General features: G+C 43.1%; 1 protein-coding gene across 3 annotated transcripts in view; it reads right to left on the minus strand.

Annotated features, from left to right (window-relative positions):
- Window positions 1-23,658, minus strand: part of CAMK1D (calcium/calmodulin dependent protein kinase ID) — a 209,254-nt gene that overhangs the window by 112,022 nt on the left and 73,574 nt on the right. For all 3 annotated transcript variants that reach the window (XM_014255191.2, XM_014255190.2, XM_005526051.3), the window contains exon 2: window positions 6,318-6,449. In XM_014255191.2, coding sequence (XP_014110666.1) covers window positions 6,318-6,449 — 132 coding nt within the window. The remainder of the gene's footprint in view (window positions 1-6,317; window positions 6,450-23,658) is intronic.

Genomic DNA, 23,658 nt, shown 5'->3' on the forward strand with positions numbered 1-23,658 from the left:
TGATCTCATGGCTCAGGCTGATGTCAGCCTCCAGGCATGCCCAACTGTCCCCCTACCCTGAGTTTTGTAGCTCCTGGCTCCTTTCCACACCTGCCTGCCTCCCTAGCAGGGATTCCTGCAGAAGTGCACAGCTGTAAGGGAGGCTCCACAAGCAGGCAGCAGGGTCCCTCCAGGCATCCAGATCAGCCCAAAAGATGTAAGGGGGCAATGATGAAGCAAATCCATGCATCATGCCAACAAATATATTCTTGGAAGGGCCCTACCCTGACACCACTGACAACAACATCATTAGTGCTACCACTGGGTATCCCACCCTAGCTGGTGGCTGCGAGTCTGAGCACCCTGAGCCAGCTTTGGGGATGCAGGGCCCCACTGAGGAGCAGGTTTTTGGATGTCCTGGATGTGCAGTTGGCAGGGTTTGGAGCATGGCAACATAGGGAGAGCAGAGTCAGCCTTCTGTCACCCCAGCACAACTGCAGGGGCATGAGCAAGCCAGGTTTTAACAAGTAAATCTACATAAAAGCTTTCTCAGAGAGTGATTACTTAATATAACAACCAGCTGTCTCTTCAATTCTTGCTGAGGCAGCCGATCTTCTCACCATTATTCACAGAGGAGAAAAAACAGGGAAAAAAATAAAAAAAACAGCAAGCCTGTTTTGACTATAGAGTAAGCACCAGAGAAATTATGATACCTGACAGACAGAGATGTCAAGTGTTTTTTTGTTGTTGTTGTTTTTTCATTTTCTACCCATCTATCCATTTCTTGACAGCAAAAAAAGAGCTCTTGCTGCTGGGGTGCAAAGAGGTAATTAGTCATTAACCCCAAAAAGGTCAATCCCACAGCTTTTTGTACATCAGCTACACAATCTAATTACCATCACTTTTATGTTAGCACTTATCAACACAAGATCTGAATGTCTCCTCTTTAGTTCAGCTGGCCCTGTACTCTGCTGTGTAAGCTTGGACAGAAAAATAATTACCATAGAAGACCGTCATTGGGCACCAGCAGAGCCTCCAGACTGGGAAACTGGAGTATGGGACCACCCAGGCCTGCAAGGGCTGTATTTTTTGACCCAAAAACAATCGTGGCTTGAATAGATGGGTCTGTCCCACAAAGTCATTCAGGAACATTCATCTGAATTAATTAAATACCTGGATTTATGTTAAGGTACATTAAACTTCTGCATGGCAAATTTTATTCAGAATTAATGTAGCCTTTGATCCTGAGTTAAATTGCACAGAAGAGTTTAATAAGAGGCAACTAATGGGTTTCAAAACTAAATTTGGATTCGTCTTCCTGGAGGCTATGAGGTCAGCTCTGGAGGGATGGGCATTACAAAGATAAGAATCTGGGACAGAGAGGTTTACCGGGAGTTGGTCAAAGGGCTGCTGAAAAGGAGCAAAGAGGTACAGTTTTTTAATTACCCCTGCAGCCTTCATGTAAATATTGAGAAGGGGTGATTCTTCCACATTTGTTATCTCTAACATGAGGAACAGCACTGCCTCCTGGCATGGAGCAAGGGGCTCCTTTGACCATCATCTGATTTATAGGAGAGCAGAAGCTCCCACACTTCCACCCACATCAGGAAAACTTTTCATTGGTGTTTTTTGTTTAGTTTTACTTTGGGTATAGCCCTGACCTCCCAAGCTTTGCAGGAGGACACCTCCCCTCCTCTCTCCCTGCTCTTTATCCCAGCAGCAGCTCCTGGTTGTAGGTGCAGGCATATAAGGAGTGAGGCAGAGCCTGGGCATGAATCACTGCCTGAACATCCTGTCTCCTGAGGAAACTGGGATGGAAAGCACTGGCAGAAGTTTAGCTGACCTGCTGGGAACAGTTCACTCTGTTTAACAGGAAAAAATAACCTCAGACTTCAGTAAGGCATGGATTTGATTTGTAGTAAGGAATTTAAGGACACCTCTTCCAGGGGATCTAGGATAGTAAAGAGGTGAGGGAGAAGGTAAGAGATAACTAAATAGGTTAGAAATTATTTTTTAAAATCCCTGTTCAGCATAAAATAGCTAAAGCTGAGTATGCTTTGCTAGCTGGACAGTATTGCTTAACAAGACACATGTGTACATTACTGCCATTAAGCAATCAATAAACCTGGGTGCAGGGCTACACACAGTTTCTGGTTCCTCCCCTTGCTTTGCTCTGACTCAGCACTGAGTCTGTACATTTGGGCAGGTATTACACAGGCAGCAGAGAACTTCTTGTGACAAGGAGTGGTGTAACCAAATGAAAAAGAAACAACACCGTCCTCATAAGCAAATCAGGCATGTTTTTCTTTATTTGACTTAAAAGTTTGGTTTTTTTTTTTCCCCTCTTTAACTAGAACCTCAGACTGCTGCTTCTCTGCAGCCCAACTCTCCACACCCTGCACTGCCTTCAAGGACCCGTCTAGCAGACGATTCCTCTTTCAGCGTGTTCACACCTGCACAATTACTATAAGTGGAAGAAATTTCCTCTATTCTACAGCAAACAATGTAAAGGACTGCATTTCTCTTTCTGCTCAAACCCAGAACACAGTTGCTTTCAGAGCAGGTTATGAAGGTCCCCACACATCAGTTCAGAAAAAGGCTGTGTCATACAAAGGTGACTGTGTGCTGTCGTTCCCCACAAACAGTTATTGGAGCTTTGACAGTCCAGTTCTAGAGATTACATTTTCTTCCTCAAACAGATTCTAAGCCATTCTAAGCATGTTTTCCACATGTCTTAGTGTCTTAATTGAAGATATTAAGAAAACTCCCCTCTTGATGTGGTACCAAACACAGGTTCCCAGTGAGACCCTCATCCTTCTCTGAAACATCCAAGCAAGGGGAGCTCAGCCTCCCCACGAATTTCACCGAACTAATTACTGTCTGAAATTAGGCACTTGCTTAAATGCTTTGTCAGGCCCAGGCTCCTGGATTAACTGCAGACTCAGTCTCTCCCAGCACATCACTCGACAGCGAGCTCCTTCCCACTCCGTCCCCACCCATCCGAGTCTTCGGGGAATGTTGCCATGGATTTCCACGGGACACAGGAGTCCATATTGGAAGAACCCTGTTAAGGTTGCTAGGCGTAAATATTGACTTAACGGCTCTTCCGCCTTTTTTCTTTTTTAAGAACAGATTTGTTGGCCATGGCTGGAAAAATAGAATTATGGAGTATGCATGATTCACTCTGGCACTCACACAAACATGCAGATCAGTTGGCTGGCAGCTCGGCTCCTCTGTTCGCAGAACATCGCTCCTAAAATGTGTCATTTTGTTTTGGCAGCAAGAGCGTCCAAGCCCACAGACAGAGAGATAAAATCTCCTACCTTCCATGTACTTCACATTGGAGTCACTGACCTTATGCTGCTCAGAATATTGGATTAATACTCCCAACAGCTTTTTAGTCCAGACACATAGAAGGACTGACAGAAGTTTTGGTTTCACACTAAGCCCGGCCCAGAATCCTCCCCTCTCACACCCACTCTCCTGGGTCTGCCACCACAAGAGAGGACAGGAAAGCAACTGCAGGTAAAACTGTTTATTTGAAAGTCTTTTCAATAAAGGCTGTTTCACAGCCAATAAATATTGAGACAGACAATAACTCCTGTGACAGAAGGAAAGTAGCAGAGGTGAGAGGGGACCCAAAGCTTTTGGTCACTGGATTAATGTTTTCATCACCAGTACTCCGTGCTCCAACTTTTAATCCTGACTGCAAAAAATGCTCCTCAAAACATTAATTCAACACACAGCATCATTCAAACTCTCTCCCATATTGATTCTGCCAGATCTGAATGATTTGGCAGGGCTGGCAGGGGGATGAACCTTCACCAGAGATGCCTGAGGGTACAAAGTATATGGGAACTTTGGACATTGATCCTGGACATGCCAGCACAATCTCTGACTGTTCCTAAAACGTGCTCACCACACACAGGGGCATGAGCAGCTCACCTGAGAGCTGGCAGACACTACAGGGATTATATTCAGGATCCTACCAGACCTCAATTTGATATACAACTGGGGGAACTCAAGAGGAGTTGCTGCATTTCATAACACTTGGCAGAGGTCTGCCAGAAAGCACAGAGCTTGTCAGGAGGAAAACAAAACTCTAATGATTGAAGATAGGAGGAGAAAGACTAGTGTAAGACAAGAGATCCTTCTCTGAAGGATAAAGGAGTTTGCCTGTATTTTAGCCAGGCAGGGTGTCTTTGGGACTTTTATCCCATCAGAGTTTAAGCACCCTCAAAAGACATAATGCAAAACCAGACAGGGAGACTAGGATTAACACAAGTGCATGTTTCTATTTGCTTTGCATCCATTTTCTGTGTCTCCACACCTTCCCCTTGGGGAACAGGGACCAACTGCTCCTTCCAGGCATCCTCTGTGCACATCCTCCAGATGAGGCTGTTCAGTGCATGGTACATTTAAGCACATGTGGCACCTCGCAGCTCTGTAAGGAAGCCCAAGGCTCTGGGGTCCCACCCATTCATTAGACAACACAAGAACTAGCCATTCCCACTCAGTGTTAAGCTACAAGAAACAAAAACAAGGGCACTTAGATGGAGCTTAGCAACAGCTGCTCAGGATCCATTCAACCACTCTCAAATCTATTTTTACTGACAGCTTTTGAAGCAGAGAATTCATTGAACAGAGAAACAGGTTGATATCCCTTCTCCTCAACTGTAGGCAGAATTCAGTTTGTTATTCTCTAATTGTTTCCTTGGTGGCACATACAAATTCAATAGTGCATCTGCAAGCAAGGATGTCTATTTTCAGAATAAAGACAATGACAGGCAAAGTTTGTATTAGCAACGGCTAAGTAGAAGACACCAGGAGATAAAAAAGGGGAATTCTCATTTAAGGTCCTAATGTGCATAGGACAAAAGATTGGGTAGATCTAATTGCATGAATTAAGGAATTTTCTGCCCACTCACTCTCCTGCCCATGCAGCTGGAATAGCACAGCCCAGGTGCTGCCTCCTCGTTTCTCAAGAAATTGTTTGCAGGGAACAGAAATGTTTCACAATGCAGAAACAAGAAATAACAAATTATTTCTCTGCTCTACCAGCTCAGGATCAAGGCTGATGCAAGTCAGTTCTTACTGCACATGGATATTGCCAGTATTACAACCCACACAAGTACCAGGGGACGAACCCATCAACACAAAGACTTTCAAGCTGTGGTTATTGGCCATTATTGCCTGGTTACAGAGATGGCAATGGTTGAATTTTATGACAGGTTCTCAATAACACTACACAGCAAGACAACATGCTACATTTGTCACTGGGTTTACATTGTACTGACCCAAGGCAGGCTCAGCAATAGGAAGGCACTGCTACTAATAGTTGTAGCTGTTTGGAGCTCCATTTATGTCTCTCCACTGAAAAAGATCCTCTCTGCCTACTGAGATGTCTGGATTTGCCTTTGAACCAGCTCCTTTGATTTAGGCTGCCTGAGCTCTCCATCCAGTTAGTTTTTGGGATCAGTTTGGTCATGTGGTGCCCTGATGGTGATCAGCCATCAGCTCTGGCATGACCAAGCACTGGGGCAAGTCCCAGTTTGGACAGAAGTGCAGCAGGAGTAAGAGTGTCCCAAGAGTCCAATGCAGAGTAGTTCTGTATAGCTGTGCTACTTTTAACTCAGTGAGAAGGTACTTTCAGAAGTTTAAAACACACTTTATGAACCAATCCTAAATCATGAACAAGTCTTTCTATTTCCCAGGATGACAGTCAAGGGTGATAAATTCAGATCCAAATGTCTCAAGTCAGGTGAGATGAATCCCACCTTCAGGGAATAAGATGAGGAAGAGGTAAGGATCAAGCCTCTAATAACTACAATGAATTCATAGCAATTGTGAAATTCCTTTTTCTTATCCATGTATTCCAGCCAAAGTAAGGAAAAAACACATTCCCCTTCCAGAAGTACAGAGGAACCACTCATCTGCATGGCACAGGTAACACTGTCTCTTATGACAATCCATAGCATGTCATCATTTTAGAGCAATTAATAAACAGACTGTTTTAAACATTTAAAAATTATAACCCTGCTTCTCCTGTCCTCAAAGCCTGTGACACAACTGCTGACATTCTTAGTGGATATTTTATGGCATCGTAGACTTACATTAGCCTAAATCCTCTTTTTTCCTGTTTTGCAGCTATCTGGTGGAATTAATATGAAAGAAAAGAAGAGCATTTCTGAAAACATTTTCAACACCATTTAAATTTGCATGATCTTGTCTGTCTGTGATGGGCTGAACAACTTTTCAGTCACATTTGTCAATCATTGTTCCTCAAATGCAAGAGTTTAACTGAAGCAAAGATGCAGAAATGAAGGTCTGGTACTCACTTTCTCAGCACTGCAATTTCATTCTCTATGCTGCTTTCCTTTCCCTTCAGTGCCTTCTTGGGAATGCATTTGACTGCGAAGAGTTTTCCACTTGCTCTCTCTTCAGCCAAAACAACTTCAGAGAATGCACCCCTGAAAGAAGGGAAGAAAAACCCTGGTTTAAAGTGGTGCTTTTTCTTTGAAACCTGTTAACTGAAACACAACCACTGAATATAGTTCTTCTGGTGTCCTTTGGATGCTGCTCTTGTTAAACACAGAAATGACATTACAAACATCTTTCTTTGCCTTTAAAAACATATGGAAACATTCACACTCATGTAAAACATTAAAGGCTTACCAAACACAACAATTTTAATAAAGAACCATAGTCCAGCAGTGATATGAGCAAAGCTTGAAAATGAGAAAGTACCATTTCTGCATGGACCATAGTCCGGCTGCTGACTTGGCGGATGATGTACTTTTCGCCTTTCTGAGATTTTTGGAGGTTTAATTCACAAAGAAGCACAAAGTCCCTAGGACTAAGTGACACACCACTGCCAGGAGTGCTCCTGGTTCCTCAGTCACCACAAGAGGTCAGGGCCCCCACTCTGGTCCTCCCTGGGCTGCCCAGAGCTTCTCACCACTGGATCAACCCAGATTCTGACTGCATCAGAATTTCTCTATGTATACAGAGTTATTCCTCAACACAAACTGATGTGTGTAACCACTAAAGCCAAAGAATTAGATGAAATCACAAGTCTGAACATTGGCCTAAGTAGCAGCCTCCCTACAGTTACCCCAGAGAGTGTTACACAAATAAAGAAATATCATCACAGCAGCCAGACACTAATTGCCAAGAATGGGCAGTGCCTCTCGCCCATTAGGTTATTTCATAACAGTGCATTATTTCTTGCACTGTCAGTGCTTCCTTCCAAACCTCTGGACCTGAGAAGAGGCCGTTACAGTCAGTGCTATACACACATTTTTTTGGTTCCCAGATTTTTTTAGCATTTGAGCATCATTCCAACTCTGCTATTCTGGACAGATTTTGCAGTGGTTCATTAGGAACGTCCTTATATTCTGGAACTTGTTACTAGTTTAGCAGCAAGGTACTGGACAAGAGAGAGCATTGACATGATGAGGAATAGCAAATCATTGTTCCTATTCACCAAAACCTCCTCCTGAAGCACCCACTTTGTCCAAGAGAGATCAGATCCAAGGATTTGTCTAACCCAGTGACAACTGAAGGATCATGCTGAGCAACCTGGTCTAGTAGAAGGTATCCCCTGCCCATGGCAGGGGGTTGGAACTAGATGATCCTTAAAGTTCCTACCAACCCAAACTATTCTTCAATTCTATGATCCACCAGCTGAAGGTTTGTGTTTTATTTATAAGAAACAAAAATAGTCTTTTCTTTATTATTTCCCCTCATCAGCAGATTATTCTGCTCTCCTACATAGCTCTGATAAATGCTCAGGAGGGTGCTGAGCAACCAACCATGCTCCAGCCTGCTCTTAAAATGTTAATGTTTGGTCACAGCCTCATCTGGCTACCACCAACTTTCTCTGGCTTTCATTTCCCACAACTGCTGCTTATCTAGATGTTTTGTGGATAAACAAAAGAATTTCCTTTCCTGGACAGCCTCCTCCTTTTTAAGTCATGCACTTGGATGACACAACCAGGCTGCTGTGACCTCACCAACAGCTCCCGAGCTGCAAAACAGCCACATGAATCAAGTGGATAAGCCAAAGGAAGAGGCTGCTGCTCTGGAAACAAAGTAGCTGTTTAGCAGAGATGCTTTTGTAGCCAGCAGATAAGGAAACAGTGATAGGAAGCTGATGAAAAAATACTTTTGCATGCTGCTATGCAGCAGATGTTTGACAGCTTGTCCACATGGGGCAGTGATCCTTTGAACCAAGAAATGTTTTGCCTCATTTTTACTAAAAAAGACAGACTATGGCTACATTTATGCCACTTGGAGTAGCAGAATGATTCCCTCTTTTCTGCTTTGTGTATAATCCACCACAGCATGTCAGAACATCACAGACTCCAATTTAGGGTCCACACAACTGATCCAAAATGGTTTGCACAAATAAGCCACCCAGAGTGTTTTTAATTGTGTTCTCTGCTTTCCTGTTGTAGACAGCCCTAGCCATTCAATTTACCAAATAAGGTTTTCATCCTCACCCTCATCCTTGGGACAGCCAGACCAGAACTGCAGTAAAACCCTTTTGCTGGAAAGCTCTAAGACCTCTCAGTGCTTACCAGCTTTGGTTGCAGACCAGAGCACTCAGAAACTCACAGGGCTGCTTCCAGCTGTATTTTATGAAGCCCTTAAGTCCCATCTGCTTAAGCTTTCAGCACAGCACTTCGCTCCAGCTGTGCCTTGAACAGGCTCCTTGCCTTCAGTTTAATGGTGTTATAAGCTGCAATATTCACACCAGTCGTTTACTGATCACACAGCTCTCCCAGTCTTTATGATATTATAAAAATACAAGGAGCTCCCATCCCAATCTGCATTTCATTGCTGATCTCAGACAACAAAATAGTGGAAATACTTTTATTTCCCTTCTATACAATATAGTTAACTTTATGAAGAACCTCTTTTTCAGCAGGCTTTTCCAGCATTCATCATTTTGCTGGATTTCTTCCTCCACTCATCAGGACAGATATGGTTTCCCTAGTCAGAAAGAGCCTCTGTGAATTTAACGAAATTTTTTTTGTGCAGCTCTGCAATACTCATGGAACCCAATTCCCTATCTCCTTAACAACCTTTCTCATTATAGCATGAAATAACCTAAAGCTCAGCTCAAGTGTTTGGTCCCATGTCAACCCCAGGCACAGACGGGGTGCTTTTTTACATTGATTTTTATATGAGGCCATGGCATGAAATTGCTAATGCTGGGAAGAGTTCCTGAGCAATAGGAGGGGGAGGGCTGGGATGGATCTTCTGGGAAGGCAGGAGGGAGATGTGAGGAGGCAGAAGTGAGGCACTATCCTGTGCACTATATACGCTCCTGTGGTCACAGAGCAAAGCAACAAGTCAAGGCACAAAAGAAAGAGAAGGGAAGTGCTGGAAGGAAAGAGAAGGAAAGGAACAGATGCAGAGAGGGATCATGAGTCTTAAACAGAGACTCAGCAATATAGGGCAAGAAGAAAGAAAGGGTGTGAGGAAGCACCAGCAAGGGAGAGGCAGCAAAGATAACTCCTGGAGTCTGCTGGAGTCAGGAAAGAGTCAAAAATAATATTGAATAGATGGGAAAGCAATTATCGTAATTTCAAACATGCAGCTGAATTCGTCCACCCTTAACGACACAGTCCAGCCTCCACTAAACCCCTCTTGACTCAGGCATGAATAGGTAAATGTCAGAGAGAAAGTTAGAAAGACTAGGCTGCTCATTCTCTTGCTAACAGCAATATATCCTGCAGCAAGTCCCCACCTCCTTAAAAAAGTTCCCCAGAACTACCAGCTCAGCAGGCTTGCCGGAGTTTTTTTTCTCCCCAAAATAAATTAATACTGCCTTTAAAATCATTGTATTAATGAACGAAGCAATTTATCTCTAAGAATTAATTACAATTCTTTATTGAGGTTTAAAATGTAATTGTGCACAAAGATTTAGAAAGAAGTTTGGGGTAGGAAAATACTTAATTTTACACCATCAAGATGACAGGACTTTTATGAAAAGACCACGGCTTCCAATAAACATTACCAAGCAGTGTTGTATGATAAAAAGGGAAAAAAACCCAAATATCACACTGTGATACAGATTTTTTTTAAAAATCTGGAAAAGAGGTTAAATTCTTAAAAATGATGATTATAAATGTATCTGCAATGGCTGGGATGCACCATTCCCTTCAGCTGGGAAAGCATTAATTGCAAACTTTCCAACATGCCCAGGGACAAAGTCTTTGCCTCTCTGAAGAGGAACTTCAAAATCCTTCAGGAATTTTCCCTGTCCCACCTGCAGACAATAGCAAACAAGTGAAAAAGTGTCATGGCTTTGAGGAAGTAGGACAGTGGTGGAAATGGGTAAGCAAGAAACATCTGCAAAATGAAACCACTTTTAGCTGCCAAAATCCATGTGCGGCAACAGCCTATTTTTGAAAGTTTTGACCATGTTATCATTTACCCTGGAGGAACAGCTCCTTTCAAACTTCTAATTAAGGCATAGAATAATTTTATGATTTAGATAATTTCCATATGAATTAGGAACAATGTAAGAAAAGAAAAAAAAAGAGGTTGAAGGACTTGATGAGTGACATTGAGATAATGGCAAATTCTAGAGAGTGTTTGAGATGTTTTGGCTCCTCACCCCTTTGCAAACACATGGACTATGCAGTATCCAATGAGATGCCAATCTTTTAGAGTTTTTATTAATTTAAATTATTTCTCATGCATTATTTTTCTTTCATATAGATTTAAAGATTAGACTTTCAAGATTAACATTGGAATATGAACATTATTCATACCCAAACAGACTGGATTTTCTATGAGAAAGTAGTGGCTGCAAGGCTAGGCTATCCTGCAGATCAAAGCAAAATAAAGAACAAGCAAGTTTTTCCTTCTTCTGTTGGAACTGTAATTTAATATGAACACTTAATTTCTGAAATACAATGAACAGCATATACTGCGACAGCAAATCTGTTCTCATTCAACAAAAAAATTGCTGTGACAAAAATACTGACAAAATGAAGACAAAGCTGATGGAGGGATAAAACTTCATTTTTTCCATTCAATCTCCATGTTGAGCAGTTTTCCACTGCATTTGCAGGTGCTCTGTCAAACTAAGTCAACAGACATAGCCAGGAAACAGATATCATGTCTTCAGGCTGCATATAGCTAATGTTCTTAATTATGATACAATTGGCTTCCCATGTGTACTTTGCCCTGGCCAAACCAGGGGGGGAAAAAAAGTGAACACTCAACATCTGAAAAATATACCATGTCCATCCACCCTGAGACAGGAGTCTGAATCAAAGGAGGACCAACCAAACTAAAGCTCATTTCTGTAGTGTGGCTTTGGCAACCACACTCAAATTCTGCTTCTTGACTCTCCAAAGATGACCTTGAACTGCACCACAAACAGAGGAAAAATGTCTTCATTAGCATTTTCATAGCTTCTTCCGTGGGCCTCAAGGAGTTAACTGTGGGATGAGCTCAGGCTCTGTTTAACACACCAGGAAGATTCTGGTCCTGTTTTTCCACAAAGCCATTTTTCTGCAAGACTCATGTTCTCTCTTTCAGGTTTTTTTTTAAATTTTCTACTCAGATGTTTTTGTAAACACTCCTTCGCTCTCCTCACACATCATCCAGGTGCATCCCCACACAAACCCAACTAAAGCTGGAAATAAAAATTTTCATTCCAAAGTCACATCCTTCAGTGATCCGACAGCTGCATGAAAATGTATTTACAATTTAACTTTCAATAGATTGGTTATGTCTGAATGCAAAGTTAACACCAAAGTGTGGAGAGAGTTTTTAGCCAGTCAAGAGGAAAGAAGGACTCTGGCACTGTGCTACACATTGTACAGGAACCAAATTCTCAAGAAGTGAATATAAATTCATGGCAAAAGCTGACTAATCTGGTTGCAGCCATCTATGTTTTAGAGCACAAATACTTTTTCTAGCTATTTTCATTCATCAAACACACAGTTCCAACCCTGCAGCCCCTTCTATGGCAATGCTTCCTCTGCCTGGGCAAGAGCACAACAACTGGGAGGGATCACTGTATTAACACTGGTATTTTTAGCCTCCGTATTCATTTAATTTCCACTAAGCCTCCCAGCCACAACTGAAAATGCGATTTCCTACCTTGGGGCCCCACGAGTGCCTGCCCTAACACCAGACATGGCCCTGCCCTGGGCTGTGTCTGACCCCGGTTCCCCTCTCCAGGGCTGATCCCGATCCCTGCCCGCAGTGATGATCCCATGGAGGTGCCTGATGCCGCAGGCTGGGGCTGCTATTAACCCATTACAGATGATGAACAGGACCTCCCACTGTGCCAAAATGCTGCTGTTATGCCCTGATGGACACTTCAACAATGGCAAGGGGGGGCCACCTCTTTGCTGGGCGTTCCTGCAGCAAGAAGCTCCTTTCTGGAGCACTGACACCTTGCTCTGTGCCCTGAGCCATTGTCCCATGCCCATTCCTTCTGCATTTTGTCCAAGTTAGGAAGTATCTTAGAACCACTGTGGGCTTGCAGTGAGCAGCCACAGCATGGAAGGACCCTGGGAGTCACCATGCCCAGGGATGGGCAGCACATCCCAGCTGCAGACTTTTCTTTCCAGTCATTCTGCTGCTTCCCCTTTAACAAAATGTTTGGGAGGAAGTAACCCCACCAGTACCCAGATCTCTGCTGGGGCTTGTAGCCATGACCTAAACAGAGCCACCCAACAGTATCACACCCCAGGTAGAGCTTCTTCATCCACCTCCTTATAAATCAGTTTGGTTCCCACCTACCATTTCAGTCTGCAACAGGATGAGCAGCACAAAGCTTTGATCTTTGTAGCCACCAAGAATTTTCTATTTGTGTTGATTTAACTTCTATTTTTTGGGGGTAATATTATCTACAGTTACAACAGCTTAGTGTTTTGACAGTTTTTGTCACCAGAGTCAGCTGCAATAATTTTAATGCCCATTTGAGGCTTATAATTTCTTCTAGTTTAGCTCCTCAATATTTAATAATCTCAGGGAAAAACTAAAAAGAGCCCACCCACTAAAAGAACTAGGATTAAGATAGGAAATCCATGTCAGCCACTTATAGGAAAGCTACTTAGAGGAAAGAGACTTCTATGAAGCCAGAAAACACCGATTTCAAGTTGCACATCATAAAGCATGAATTTATGACAGTATAATCAAGGTGGTTTCCTTCACAACCCCAGACCCCCTTCACTAGAAGGCAACAACCCCTTTAGAGGGTAACAATCATTTTCACTCAAGGAGAACATCCCTGGAAATGATGTGAACCATTCTGTAGCTGGAATTAATTCTTTACTCTGGGATGAATTCCAAGGTGACAGCAGGACATAGCACACACCACCAGCACCTCTTGTCACTCCAGCTCACACACCAGCAGGGTGAAGACACCAAAACAATCATGGAAACTTCCAGGCAAGAAAAGCCATCAGGTGCAGAGCAGAACGAGGCATGCAGGCTTCAGTGAAATAAAACTTGGGTTCAAAGATGAATGAGCTACACAAAGCACAGAAATTAAGCCAAAAAGGAAAGTTTCTGAAGAACCTCTTCCCTTTCTGAGACGAACTAATTTGTTTGAGCTGCCTGGTGTATGCTAATTTAATAGGATGCTATGCAGTCTGTTCTGAGACAGTGATGCATGGATGCTAAAAAGGGAAACTGGCCCAGCTCAGATCCCCAGTCATGTTTGTTATTACAGTCATCTTCTTTCCTGAACTGTTTGCTCCTTTCTGATTAATCCTGACCCCTATTAGAAAGGGAAGTATTGTCTTTAAAGGCCTATTACATTTACATTACATCCTCTGTGGCAGTCACAGTAAAGCTATCAAGAAAAACATACACTTCTCTGTGCTGAGACCTTCCTTCCATTATACACTTCACAAATGAGCTGTTAAGCAGGTTTTTTTCCCCACTGAGGATCACTTTCTTTCCAAAGTGAATATTTTAAGTACCGTTTTTTCCACTTTCATCTTATGAGTCAAAAGGAGCTCATCATCTCCCAGGATTTATCTGATGGAAGCATTCTCACAAGAAAATAACCTTTTTTTCTTCTAGTAATGACCTCAAACCTTTCTAGAGGCATAAGTGATCTCCATAATTTTTTTCTTCAAAGCATTTCCCTATTCTAACACTGACATATGCAGGGTCTATTATTCCTGGAGATCTTATCTGGCCATATAAAATAGATTACACCAATTTAAAAAGCCTGGTTCTTCTTCTTCTTCTTCTTTCTCCACATGGAAACCCTAGAAAAGATCTGGCCCAGTGTGCAGTTCTCCAAGAGGCTGAATCAATTACGGAACAAGTAGATGATATTGTAGCAAAGCAAAGCCAGGCAGACACTGCAGTTTTGCTTCCAACAATTCCTACCTTCCTTCTACAGAGGTCTGTAGTGAAGGTGGAACTATCCACCCCCTGAAGATCAAATAATTTTGCAACTGTGACTAATCTATGGGAAACTCCCATTTAGCCAAGAGTTTCACCTAAGGGTGTCTGGAACTTCACAAATCCAAGATACAAAAGTCTGCCCAGCACCTCATTCATTCAAGTGGCATTTCTATCTCTATAAAATAAAGGCACAGAGCCAGTTCTAGTAGCCTTTGCCAGTGATCAGAGGCAAAGGACTGGATAACTTGAGCTGTGATTTTCAAACACCAACCCTGACTTTCCACAGCTGAGGGACTTGAGGAACAGGAACTCCATGGACTGGTGTGGCACCTGGGGACATGGTTTGCTGTTTGAAGATAGCAGAATTAACAGCTGGACTCAGTGGTCTCGGAGGTCTTTTCCAACTTAATAACAAGTCTGTGATTCTTATTTAATTTTCGTTACTTAAAAGCTGGGAGCTTTCTATCATGTAAAAGTGCATATTCCTGTTGTACTTTGAAAAGCATCTCCAGCAGATGCTTATGTCCTACCCAAAATCAATGACAGCACAGTGTATGTCTGTAAGATCCTAAACCCTGTCAGCCAAAAACCCCCTGCTCCATTTGCTGCATGCCTTTGGTCACAGAGATCACTTGAGATGCCCAGACATTAGTGCAGATGATCACAGCATGGCTCCTACCTATTCTAAGGGCAAATTTAGATTAGTTAACCACACCATGAAACCAGTGCACATCTCCTAGCATCTGCCTTTTCCACTTTAATCCTTCAGATCCAGTGTAGAGCCCCAGTCAGGAAGCATCTCCATGAATGTGATGAGCAGCCAGCAAAAGAGGAGGCCACAGGGTTCAGAGCTGTCACAAGCACAGCTGAACAACTCCCATTGTCTAAAAGCCCTTCTGTGCCTCTGTGAAACTCTAATTGGCTTGTTCTCATCCTGATGTCTCAGCCAGTCCTGCATATCCATTTTAAATATCTGGACTAGAAATGATGTGCATTTTGTATCCTTGCCCACTCCAAGTTGCAGATTATAAATAAAAAAAAAAATAAATAAAAAAAAATTAAAAATAAGAGAGAGAGAAAGAGAGAAAATTCAGTATGGTGGAATACAAATGAATTGTTTTACAGCTCAGAACTTAGCTCTGGTAGGAAAAGGCACTGCAGGATGTTCAGAGATCCATCTGCAGCTTTACTCCCAATGGCCACCTCCCAAAGCACTGGGGAGAGCGTTTGCTTTTTCACTCCCCAGCCTCTTCACTCATGTATCCACATGCGGCTTCATGTCTGAGCTGAGGTACACAAAGAAACTCAGCAAACTGGTTTGCCTAGCAACTGGCAAGCTTGAAAATAAACACTGTGGCAAAGATTATTTCAGTCTAACTGTACACAAAGTTACCAGGGCCTTCGCAACTCACAATTACTTCTGCAAAAAGAATTGCCACACACTTTCCACATGTGCCACCCTCTGTCATTGTCGTGAAAACTCTGCAAAAAGGGGGTTTCTTCCAGCTTCTGCTGATGAGGAATTTCTCCATGGCTCCATTTTTATCGTGCTGTGTTGAGACTAACTGAGGTTACTTGCCAAATAGACTCAGCACCAGCACACCTTTCCTCCCATAAAGTCACTGTCACGATCCTCCACACTGCTCTGCAGGCACATCTTTTGATGTCACGGAGTTATACAGGGACTGGCAAAAATGAAACTCCCCAGGGAGATGTGAGGAGCCAGAAGCTGTACCAGCTTCCATCCAAATCCTGCCCAGCCTAAGCATGGATCCAGGTGAAGCAGGGAGCCAACAAGGCCTGGCAACAGTGATCCTCTGATCTCATCCCATGCTTTAACAGCAGAGAAGGGCAGTGACCCCTGTAGCAATCCCATCCCCTGAGGATGGGGGCCATCCCTGCCTTCTGCTGCCTTGCCCATGTGATGTCAGAAGACAGGGAATGAGGGAATGAGCCCTTTCAGCATGGCAGAGCTGCATGAGAGCAGCTGAGCATGTCAGAGAATCACAACAGAGAAAATATGTTCCCTGCATTTCCTTTGAAAGGAGGACAGACCTCCCTGCCCAAAGAGGTCAGTTTGGTCCATGGAAGCAACATGTTGTTGAGATGGTCCATGAAGACATCAGCAATGAGACAGACATTGATATCTCTGCCACACTGCTCATAAAGTCTTCAGATTCCTGCTTTAATAGCAACTGGTATAGACCTCATAGAGAGCAATCCTAATGTATTTGCCAAATTTGCTGTTAAGGAGAAGGAGACTGAAGTCCTACAGATTTCCCAGGGCAAGCTGCTGCTCCTGAGAGCTTCACCCGACTCACCAGAGCCATGAAAGACTGTGACTGTCCACAGCTCCAGCACACAGTAAAACACATGCAGAGCCAGGTACTCATCCCTCAGCCTTCTCCTGCCATCCTCCAGGGAACAACAGCACAGGGGGAACCATCTCAGTGCTTCAACCAGCTCACAAACACCAACCAAAGCCAGCTGCTGCATAGGGATGTCCTTCTGTGTTGGAAAACTTCAGCAGAGACAATCTGACAGCAATGCTGATTCCCTTTATCTGAAATGTAATCACAGCACATTATAGTCTCGTAATACAATGAGGAGTTTCCTAGGAGATGACTGCCACGCGCCCTGACTGTTTTTAAAATGAAGTTTCTCAGATCTAATTTCCATCTCAGGTTGACAGACTACACACACACACATTGACAATGCCACCACTGTGCTTCCTATCCTTCATGTGGGTCCAGATAACCCAGCCCAGACCTTGGACAGCAGGGACAAGAGGCACTGTAAAATGGCCCAAGAGCTGATGAGGGTAGGAAGAGGAGAACACAACTCTTCAAACCTGACAGCAATAATTTCTGTGTTTCTTTGGAAGCTGCTGCATAATTTCATGGACAGAAAGGAAGCAGCATATTTTCCTCCCAGGTGACCTGCACTCCAGAAGTTTAAAGAACCCAAAAGGATTGCAGGAGAACATGGGCAGAGCGACAAGGAACAAGCAGGATTGCAGGAATATCTCTTCTAATGTAAAGGTTCTCTGAGAGCCAGTTCCCAAAAGCACTGCAAACAACAGGCCACTGACAGCAGGCTGAGGAGCCAAGCTGTGCATGGTCCAGCTGGCAACAGCTGCCACAGGTTGTGCAGGGTACAAATGTGTTCTGGTTGATACACCAGCCCACTGAAGAGATGGGCTGCAGAGTATTCAAAACAGGTTAAGAGATGATTAGAGAAAAAAAATCAGAAAATATTTCAGAAATTTGGCTTCCTGGGGAGTTTCTGTTCATTGTCATTGAAAGGGCTTGGAGGGGAAGATGGGTTGGACACTCCATGCTGACAGCAAGGGCACAAGTTGATCCCTGGAATTTAGGAATAAATCAAAATGAGACAGCATCTCTGCCCACCATGCTCATATGGGGAGGTTCACCATGAAGAAATAACCTTTGAATCCATTAAAACATGACCAGTCAAAAGGATGTACATGAAATTGTTGGAATAGCAGAAAAAACATGGTACCTCCTCGGGGAAAAGTTTTGTTTTCTTCCAGGGGTAGGAATTTAATTTTAACAAAGAGCATAAGAAATGGAGCTCATGTAGCACAAGACTTCCTCCCACCCTGTTTATCCCCCAGCCTCCAGCAGTCAGAGATCCAGAAAAGGGGTCTCTGTTCAGGTGACAGTGGCACTGACCCATCATGTCTCAGCTACCTGTCCTGTACTAATCTCTGTAATTTTTTTTCTCCAACCCATTTACACTTTGAGTTTCAGTTTCCTGCAGAATTAAGCACAATAAAGTGCAAATTATATGAGAAAGCATACTTCTTTGTTCATTCTAAATTAAATGCTCAATAATTTCTTTCCATAACTCTCCAGTGAAAGGCATTTTAAATACGTAAGTAACCAACTGCTTTCCCATGTCACATAACTGGTTTTAATCACAAATACACTGAATGGTTTTTAAACTATGACTAGAGGTTGGTGCTAGAAACAATCAGCAAAAGGAGTGTACAAGAACTGGATTCCCCCTCACCCTCCACATCAAGAAACTCTCAGCCTATAGTAGGAGACATGAGACAAACCCCCAATTCTTAGGAAGGAAAGTATTACTTTTTACACTGTGTTAAATTCTCAGTGTTGTGTGTAATTTTAAAGGAATACCTGTAAAAATGAGTTAAGTTGTTAAAACAAGAAGTGAGAAGGTCCAGGGAGACAGAACCAGGAGAGCTAAAATTTGCAGGTAGTATAAGCATTGTTTGGAAATATTGATGCTGGAAACACAGAAGAAATATAAACCCCAGGTAAAGAAATTATTGAAACAGAGAAATCTGGCAGGCTAAGCAGCTGGGCAAGAGAAAGTGTGAGAAATAAGACAACATCCTCAAACTCAGAAATTGTGTGTCCAAATGAGGAAGCAAAAATGGATTTCAATTTATGGTGGCTAAAATATAAGAACTTCAAAAGGTGGGAAAAAGCACCTAAAGAACAGTTGCACCAGGCAGGGAACTCAATAAAAACTTATCCTGCACTTATGAGAAGCCAGATGTGTGCCAGATAACTGATGGATCAGGAAGAAACCAACTACAGATGCAGCATGAATAAACCCACATGATTATCACAAAAAAAATTAGGGTTTTTGTCATGTGTGATCTTTGCAGGGAGGTTTGGGGAAGTTCTTACACTGGAAACCTTCTTTTCAAGGTTAGTAAAAGGGGCTAATACACTGGACTGACCCAACCATTCCAGGGGAATGTGGGCATGAAACTGAACACAGGCTGGAGTCTCTCTCTTAAAGCTTTACAGGTACCCAAAATTTAGAAGGCAGCTAATATAATGTAACTCTATAAAAGGGATGCAAAGGACTAATTCAGGAGTTACAGAGTTCTCCAGATCAGCAAAACTGACATCAGCAGGTCAGTAAAAACTATACAGAAGCATATCCCTCTCACCAAAGATGTAATTACTGAACACTTTGAACGATCTGACAGATTGAGTCTTTAGGGAAGGAAACCCAGGCTTCATAAATGCTCTGGAATACTCTGGAAGGGTCAACAACTACGCAGATGGGAAAATGCTGTTGATGTGGTTTATTCAGATTTCAGTGGGGTGCCTCAATGCAGGATCTCTGAGCAGATGAGCTTTCAAGGGACAGGAGAAAATTCGTGCAAAAACAAAGTGGTTAGAAGACAGAAAACAGCACGGAATAAATGATAAATCCATTTAATATCCAATGTTAGGGGTCACTAAGAAAGCAGTTTGCCACAGCCTGAAGGCTTTGTGTTGTTGAGATCCCTCTCCTCGCCTCAGGATATGGCACAAGGGAGGGTGACAGTGATGATCAAAATTATGAAACAGCAACATTATGAGGAATTGCAGGAACTACAACTTTGCAGCCTGGAAAGGAAAACTGAGGGGGGCAGAATAAAGCTCTGAGTGGAGCAGGGAAGGTGGTCACTGTCCCTCTAAGGCAAGGATGAGGTGACAGCACATGAGTGTAGGTTGCAAGGATACACTTCAAAAGACATCATCCAGCTTCTTTCCATAGGACACAGTGGCCATTAATAAGGGTACAGGAAACAACTAGATAAATACTGGTTATAAAATTCATCCCAGACCACTAAAGGCACCATTTGAGTGTAAGAAACGCCTGTGCACATCTCATAGAATGCTAGGGGAGTACCCACAGTATTATAATTACATTATTGCTAAATGCTGACCTGTACATTCCTCCCCAGACACGGTCTGCAGGGAGCAGACACTGCATGAGCTGCATTTTTGGTCTGACCCAGGGGTCAATCAATGCAGCAGAGCAGCAGCAAACAGCAGCTCATAGGGATAAATGAAAAATACATGGACAGTGAAGCAATCAGACAGACAGCAACTTCCTCAGGGTTAAGTCATGGCAAAAAAATAAGGAAAACTGCATGTAAAATACTACCTAATTCCAACAAATGCATTTTCACCTAAGCAACCCAGTTGCCTAATAGTACATCAGATGTGTAGTAATAAAGACAACCGCTGACTTCAGAGGATTAGCAGAGAATTACCTGGACAAGAAGTCCAGGGAAAACACAGTTTTGAAAGCTGCATCAAAAATACATGGAGGAAACAGTCCCTGTGATCTTCTTGGACTGATCTCTGTGGAATAAACAGAGCCCCTGTCTTCCTTTACCTTTGCTCTAAGTGATGGGCCTTTTATTACCACTGCATATAACAGTCATGTCTTCCTTGGGGGATCAGAACAGCTAGTCAAACTAAAGTTCACATCCCAAGCTTTAAATGCCATACATCAATCTGTCTTTGCACCCCTGCAGCTAGAATAGCCCAAACTCTCACAACTTCTCATACATTTATCCTTACAACACCCTCATGGGATTAGGCAGTGCTGTCACACATATGAAATACATGGGAATTAGGGCAAGGAAGGTCATAAAGCAGATTAACCCCAGGTCTCCCCAGGCCATCACCCATTACAGAACTGGGAGACTGTCTTCACATGCTGCCAGATCACACACAGCCTCTACTCCCTACACCTTTTGCTTTAGCCCTCCTCCTTACCACAGGCTGCTGTCCCCAGACTTCTATAATCTATGATAGGACTAAAGCTCAGCTCTTCCCCAGAAAAGAGATTCACTAAAAGACTGACATCATTTCCCCCACCCCCATCTTGCCATGAAAATTTAAAATTGTAGAAGTGTTTTTTGCTTTCTACATCACTCTGATAAAGCTGCAATAAACAAGCAGAATCATCAACCCAGTGAGTCAGATAGTAAACTTGTTTAATGGACCCCCATGTTTGGCATTGAACTTATCTTCTGAACTTTAGTAGGGTAAATAGCCTTTGGCTGAGTCGCCATCAGAGTCTTTGTAAAGAAGCAAACCTTTTCTCTTTGTTGACAAAAGCCTCAGAGTGGCACACACAAATGTTAGCAGGTGTTCATATTTAACTTGTCTTTGTGGGTTTTTTAAGCCTGAGATGCATATAGTGATTGAGAATTACTGTTTATTCATTTCTGTGTAATAGGAGAAGCAGCATTTCATCTGTCTCATCCATATTTAATAGCTCCAGGCACAACAACCATGAAATGTCTATTTTTCTCCCACTAGGGAAAATATTATTATTATTATTATTATTATTACTACTACCATGACTACATCTATATTCTGAAATTATTCATCCCTAGCTTTCTATATTATTTCCATGTTATCTGTGGGCCAGGTCCTTTCCTTGTACTTATCTGAGTTACTGTGCTGATGAAGCTATACTGATTTATGTTATGCTGAGTCACATCAGCAAAGGACAGAGTCAATTCAAAGCTTTTCAAAGCTTCTTGACAATATAAACCAGACTGAATTTTGCTGCCCTAAGGATGGGAAGGAACCCTTAGAAAGCTACTCCTGCTTTTACCAGGAATGTTTAAGGAGGTCCACCCCTCTCCCCAAGGTCGAGCTCTACCATGTCCATTTTCACACTTACCCATCTTGGCACACACACAGGGTGAAAGGTGGGGCCAGGGATGGTCTCTGCAGCTTTTCCATATGTCACCCATGCCTAGAGAACACCTCTGCTCCCCAAATGGCCATTAAATATGAAGGATGGCACCTAATTTCCCCCAGGCATAGTAGGGCAGCTCAGGGTCTATTCTGACAGCTCCAGCACAGCCCAAGCTGGGCACTGCCCTGGTTAATCCCAACTCCAAGAAAGATGCAACTCCAATAAACTAGAGGCACCACTCCAAACATCATCCAATAAATCACAACAGCCTGGACTAATAAATGGCCCAGAGTGCCGTTTATCCAGTTAAGCAGAAACAGAGGAGGTATAATCATGCAAGCAGTTTTTTTCCTTCACAGCTCCAAGGAAACCTCTTCTTCCTCACCTGACCCTGGACAGCCTCCAGCACACCTAGCAACCATGCAGTGCCAATTCCAACCACAGAAGCAGTTAAGACGTGTTTTTTTCCGGGTATTTGTTCCTGGGAAAAATGTTCCCTGATACCATGCCATTAAAATGTTAATCATAAAGCTGCTGAGGGGCCCTTCTCCAGGAGGTCACTTGCTCAAACACAGACAGTGTCAGCAGTCCCTGGCACGTTACCACAAGTTGTTTACCCAACAAGAAGCAAATTTCATAGATTCAACCCAGTCACATGCTGAAACTCACGAGCAGGAAGTGAGATAGGTCCCTCACGAACAGCAGCTCTGCCAGGCAGACACATGGGCAGCTTCACACAGAGGGATTGCCCTTCCCAGGGCAGGACTGATGACTGCTGGTAGCACAAGGGTGACGCTGGAGCAGCACAAGCAGGATGCTTGATGCATCCAGAATCACCTGTTTAGTGTTTACTCCAGTTCGGGAAAGGAAAAAAATTCACCCAGTATTCTCCACAATTATTTTTTCCTAAAATTTAGGCACATTTTTGCCTAAAGAAGCTAAAAAATCCCGTGTTAAACACATTCAGGGGCTGAAAGTTGTGATGAAAGCAACATCACTGCAGATTTTATATATATATATGTATCTCATACATATATACATACATACACACGCACACATATATATATATATATATATACACACACACACACACATAAAAAGAGACACATCTTTTTTCCTATAACTTGTAATTTGGAGATAGAACAAGGTTGGGGGTGGAACACTCGTTATCCCCTTTCCTCTGCATGTGTAGATCTCATTAGGGCCAATTAGGATGATAATCACATCTGAAAGGAGGCTACAAGCCAACCCATGTGATCAAAGCAGAAGTAAATGCAACTCTAGAGAGCTTAGGGAGCATATGGTTTCCTCTCCCAAGTTCTCCAAGCTGGAATCTGGCTTGGTTCTACCTGAAAGCTCAGTCCTGTGCAACATTATTTGGGAGAGCATCCCACCTGGGAGGAAGCAAGGTGGTCCCATGGGTCTTCAAGGACCCATGCACCTGTAACAGATCTCAGCATGTAGGAGGAGAGAAATTAATTGCTCCTTCCAGTGTTTTTTCCATGCCTAGCACAAGGCATTACAATTTCTACACAAGGAATCAATATGTTGCTCCAGGTGAAGTTAAAGAGAAAATCCATCTGAGTTCAGTGAAAGCAGACCCTGCACTCGGCTCTCGAATGCCTTTTCCACCCTCTCTCCCCAGGGCAAAGTGGTGAGTATAATTTTAATGGGGAAGTCTGGGTGAGTTTTCTGCAGACTGGTGCTGCCTCTGTCACCCCCATCTCTAAAACCTGCAATGCCTCCCAGGTGACTCCATGCAATTACATTCCTAATTGTGCC

This window comes from Pseudopodoces humilis, chromosome 5 (assembly GCF_049639895.1).
Source record: "Pseudopodoces humilis isolate 2021_Gansu_Grassland_sample_001 chromosome 5, ASM4963989v1, whole genome shotgun sequence".
Lineage (NCBI taxonomy): Eukaryota > Metazoa > Chordata > Aves > Passeriformes > Paridae > Pseudopodoces > Pseudopodoces humilis.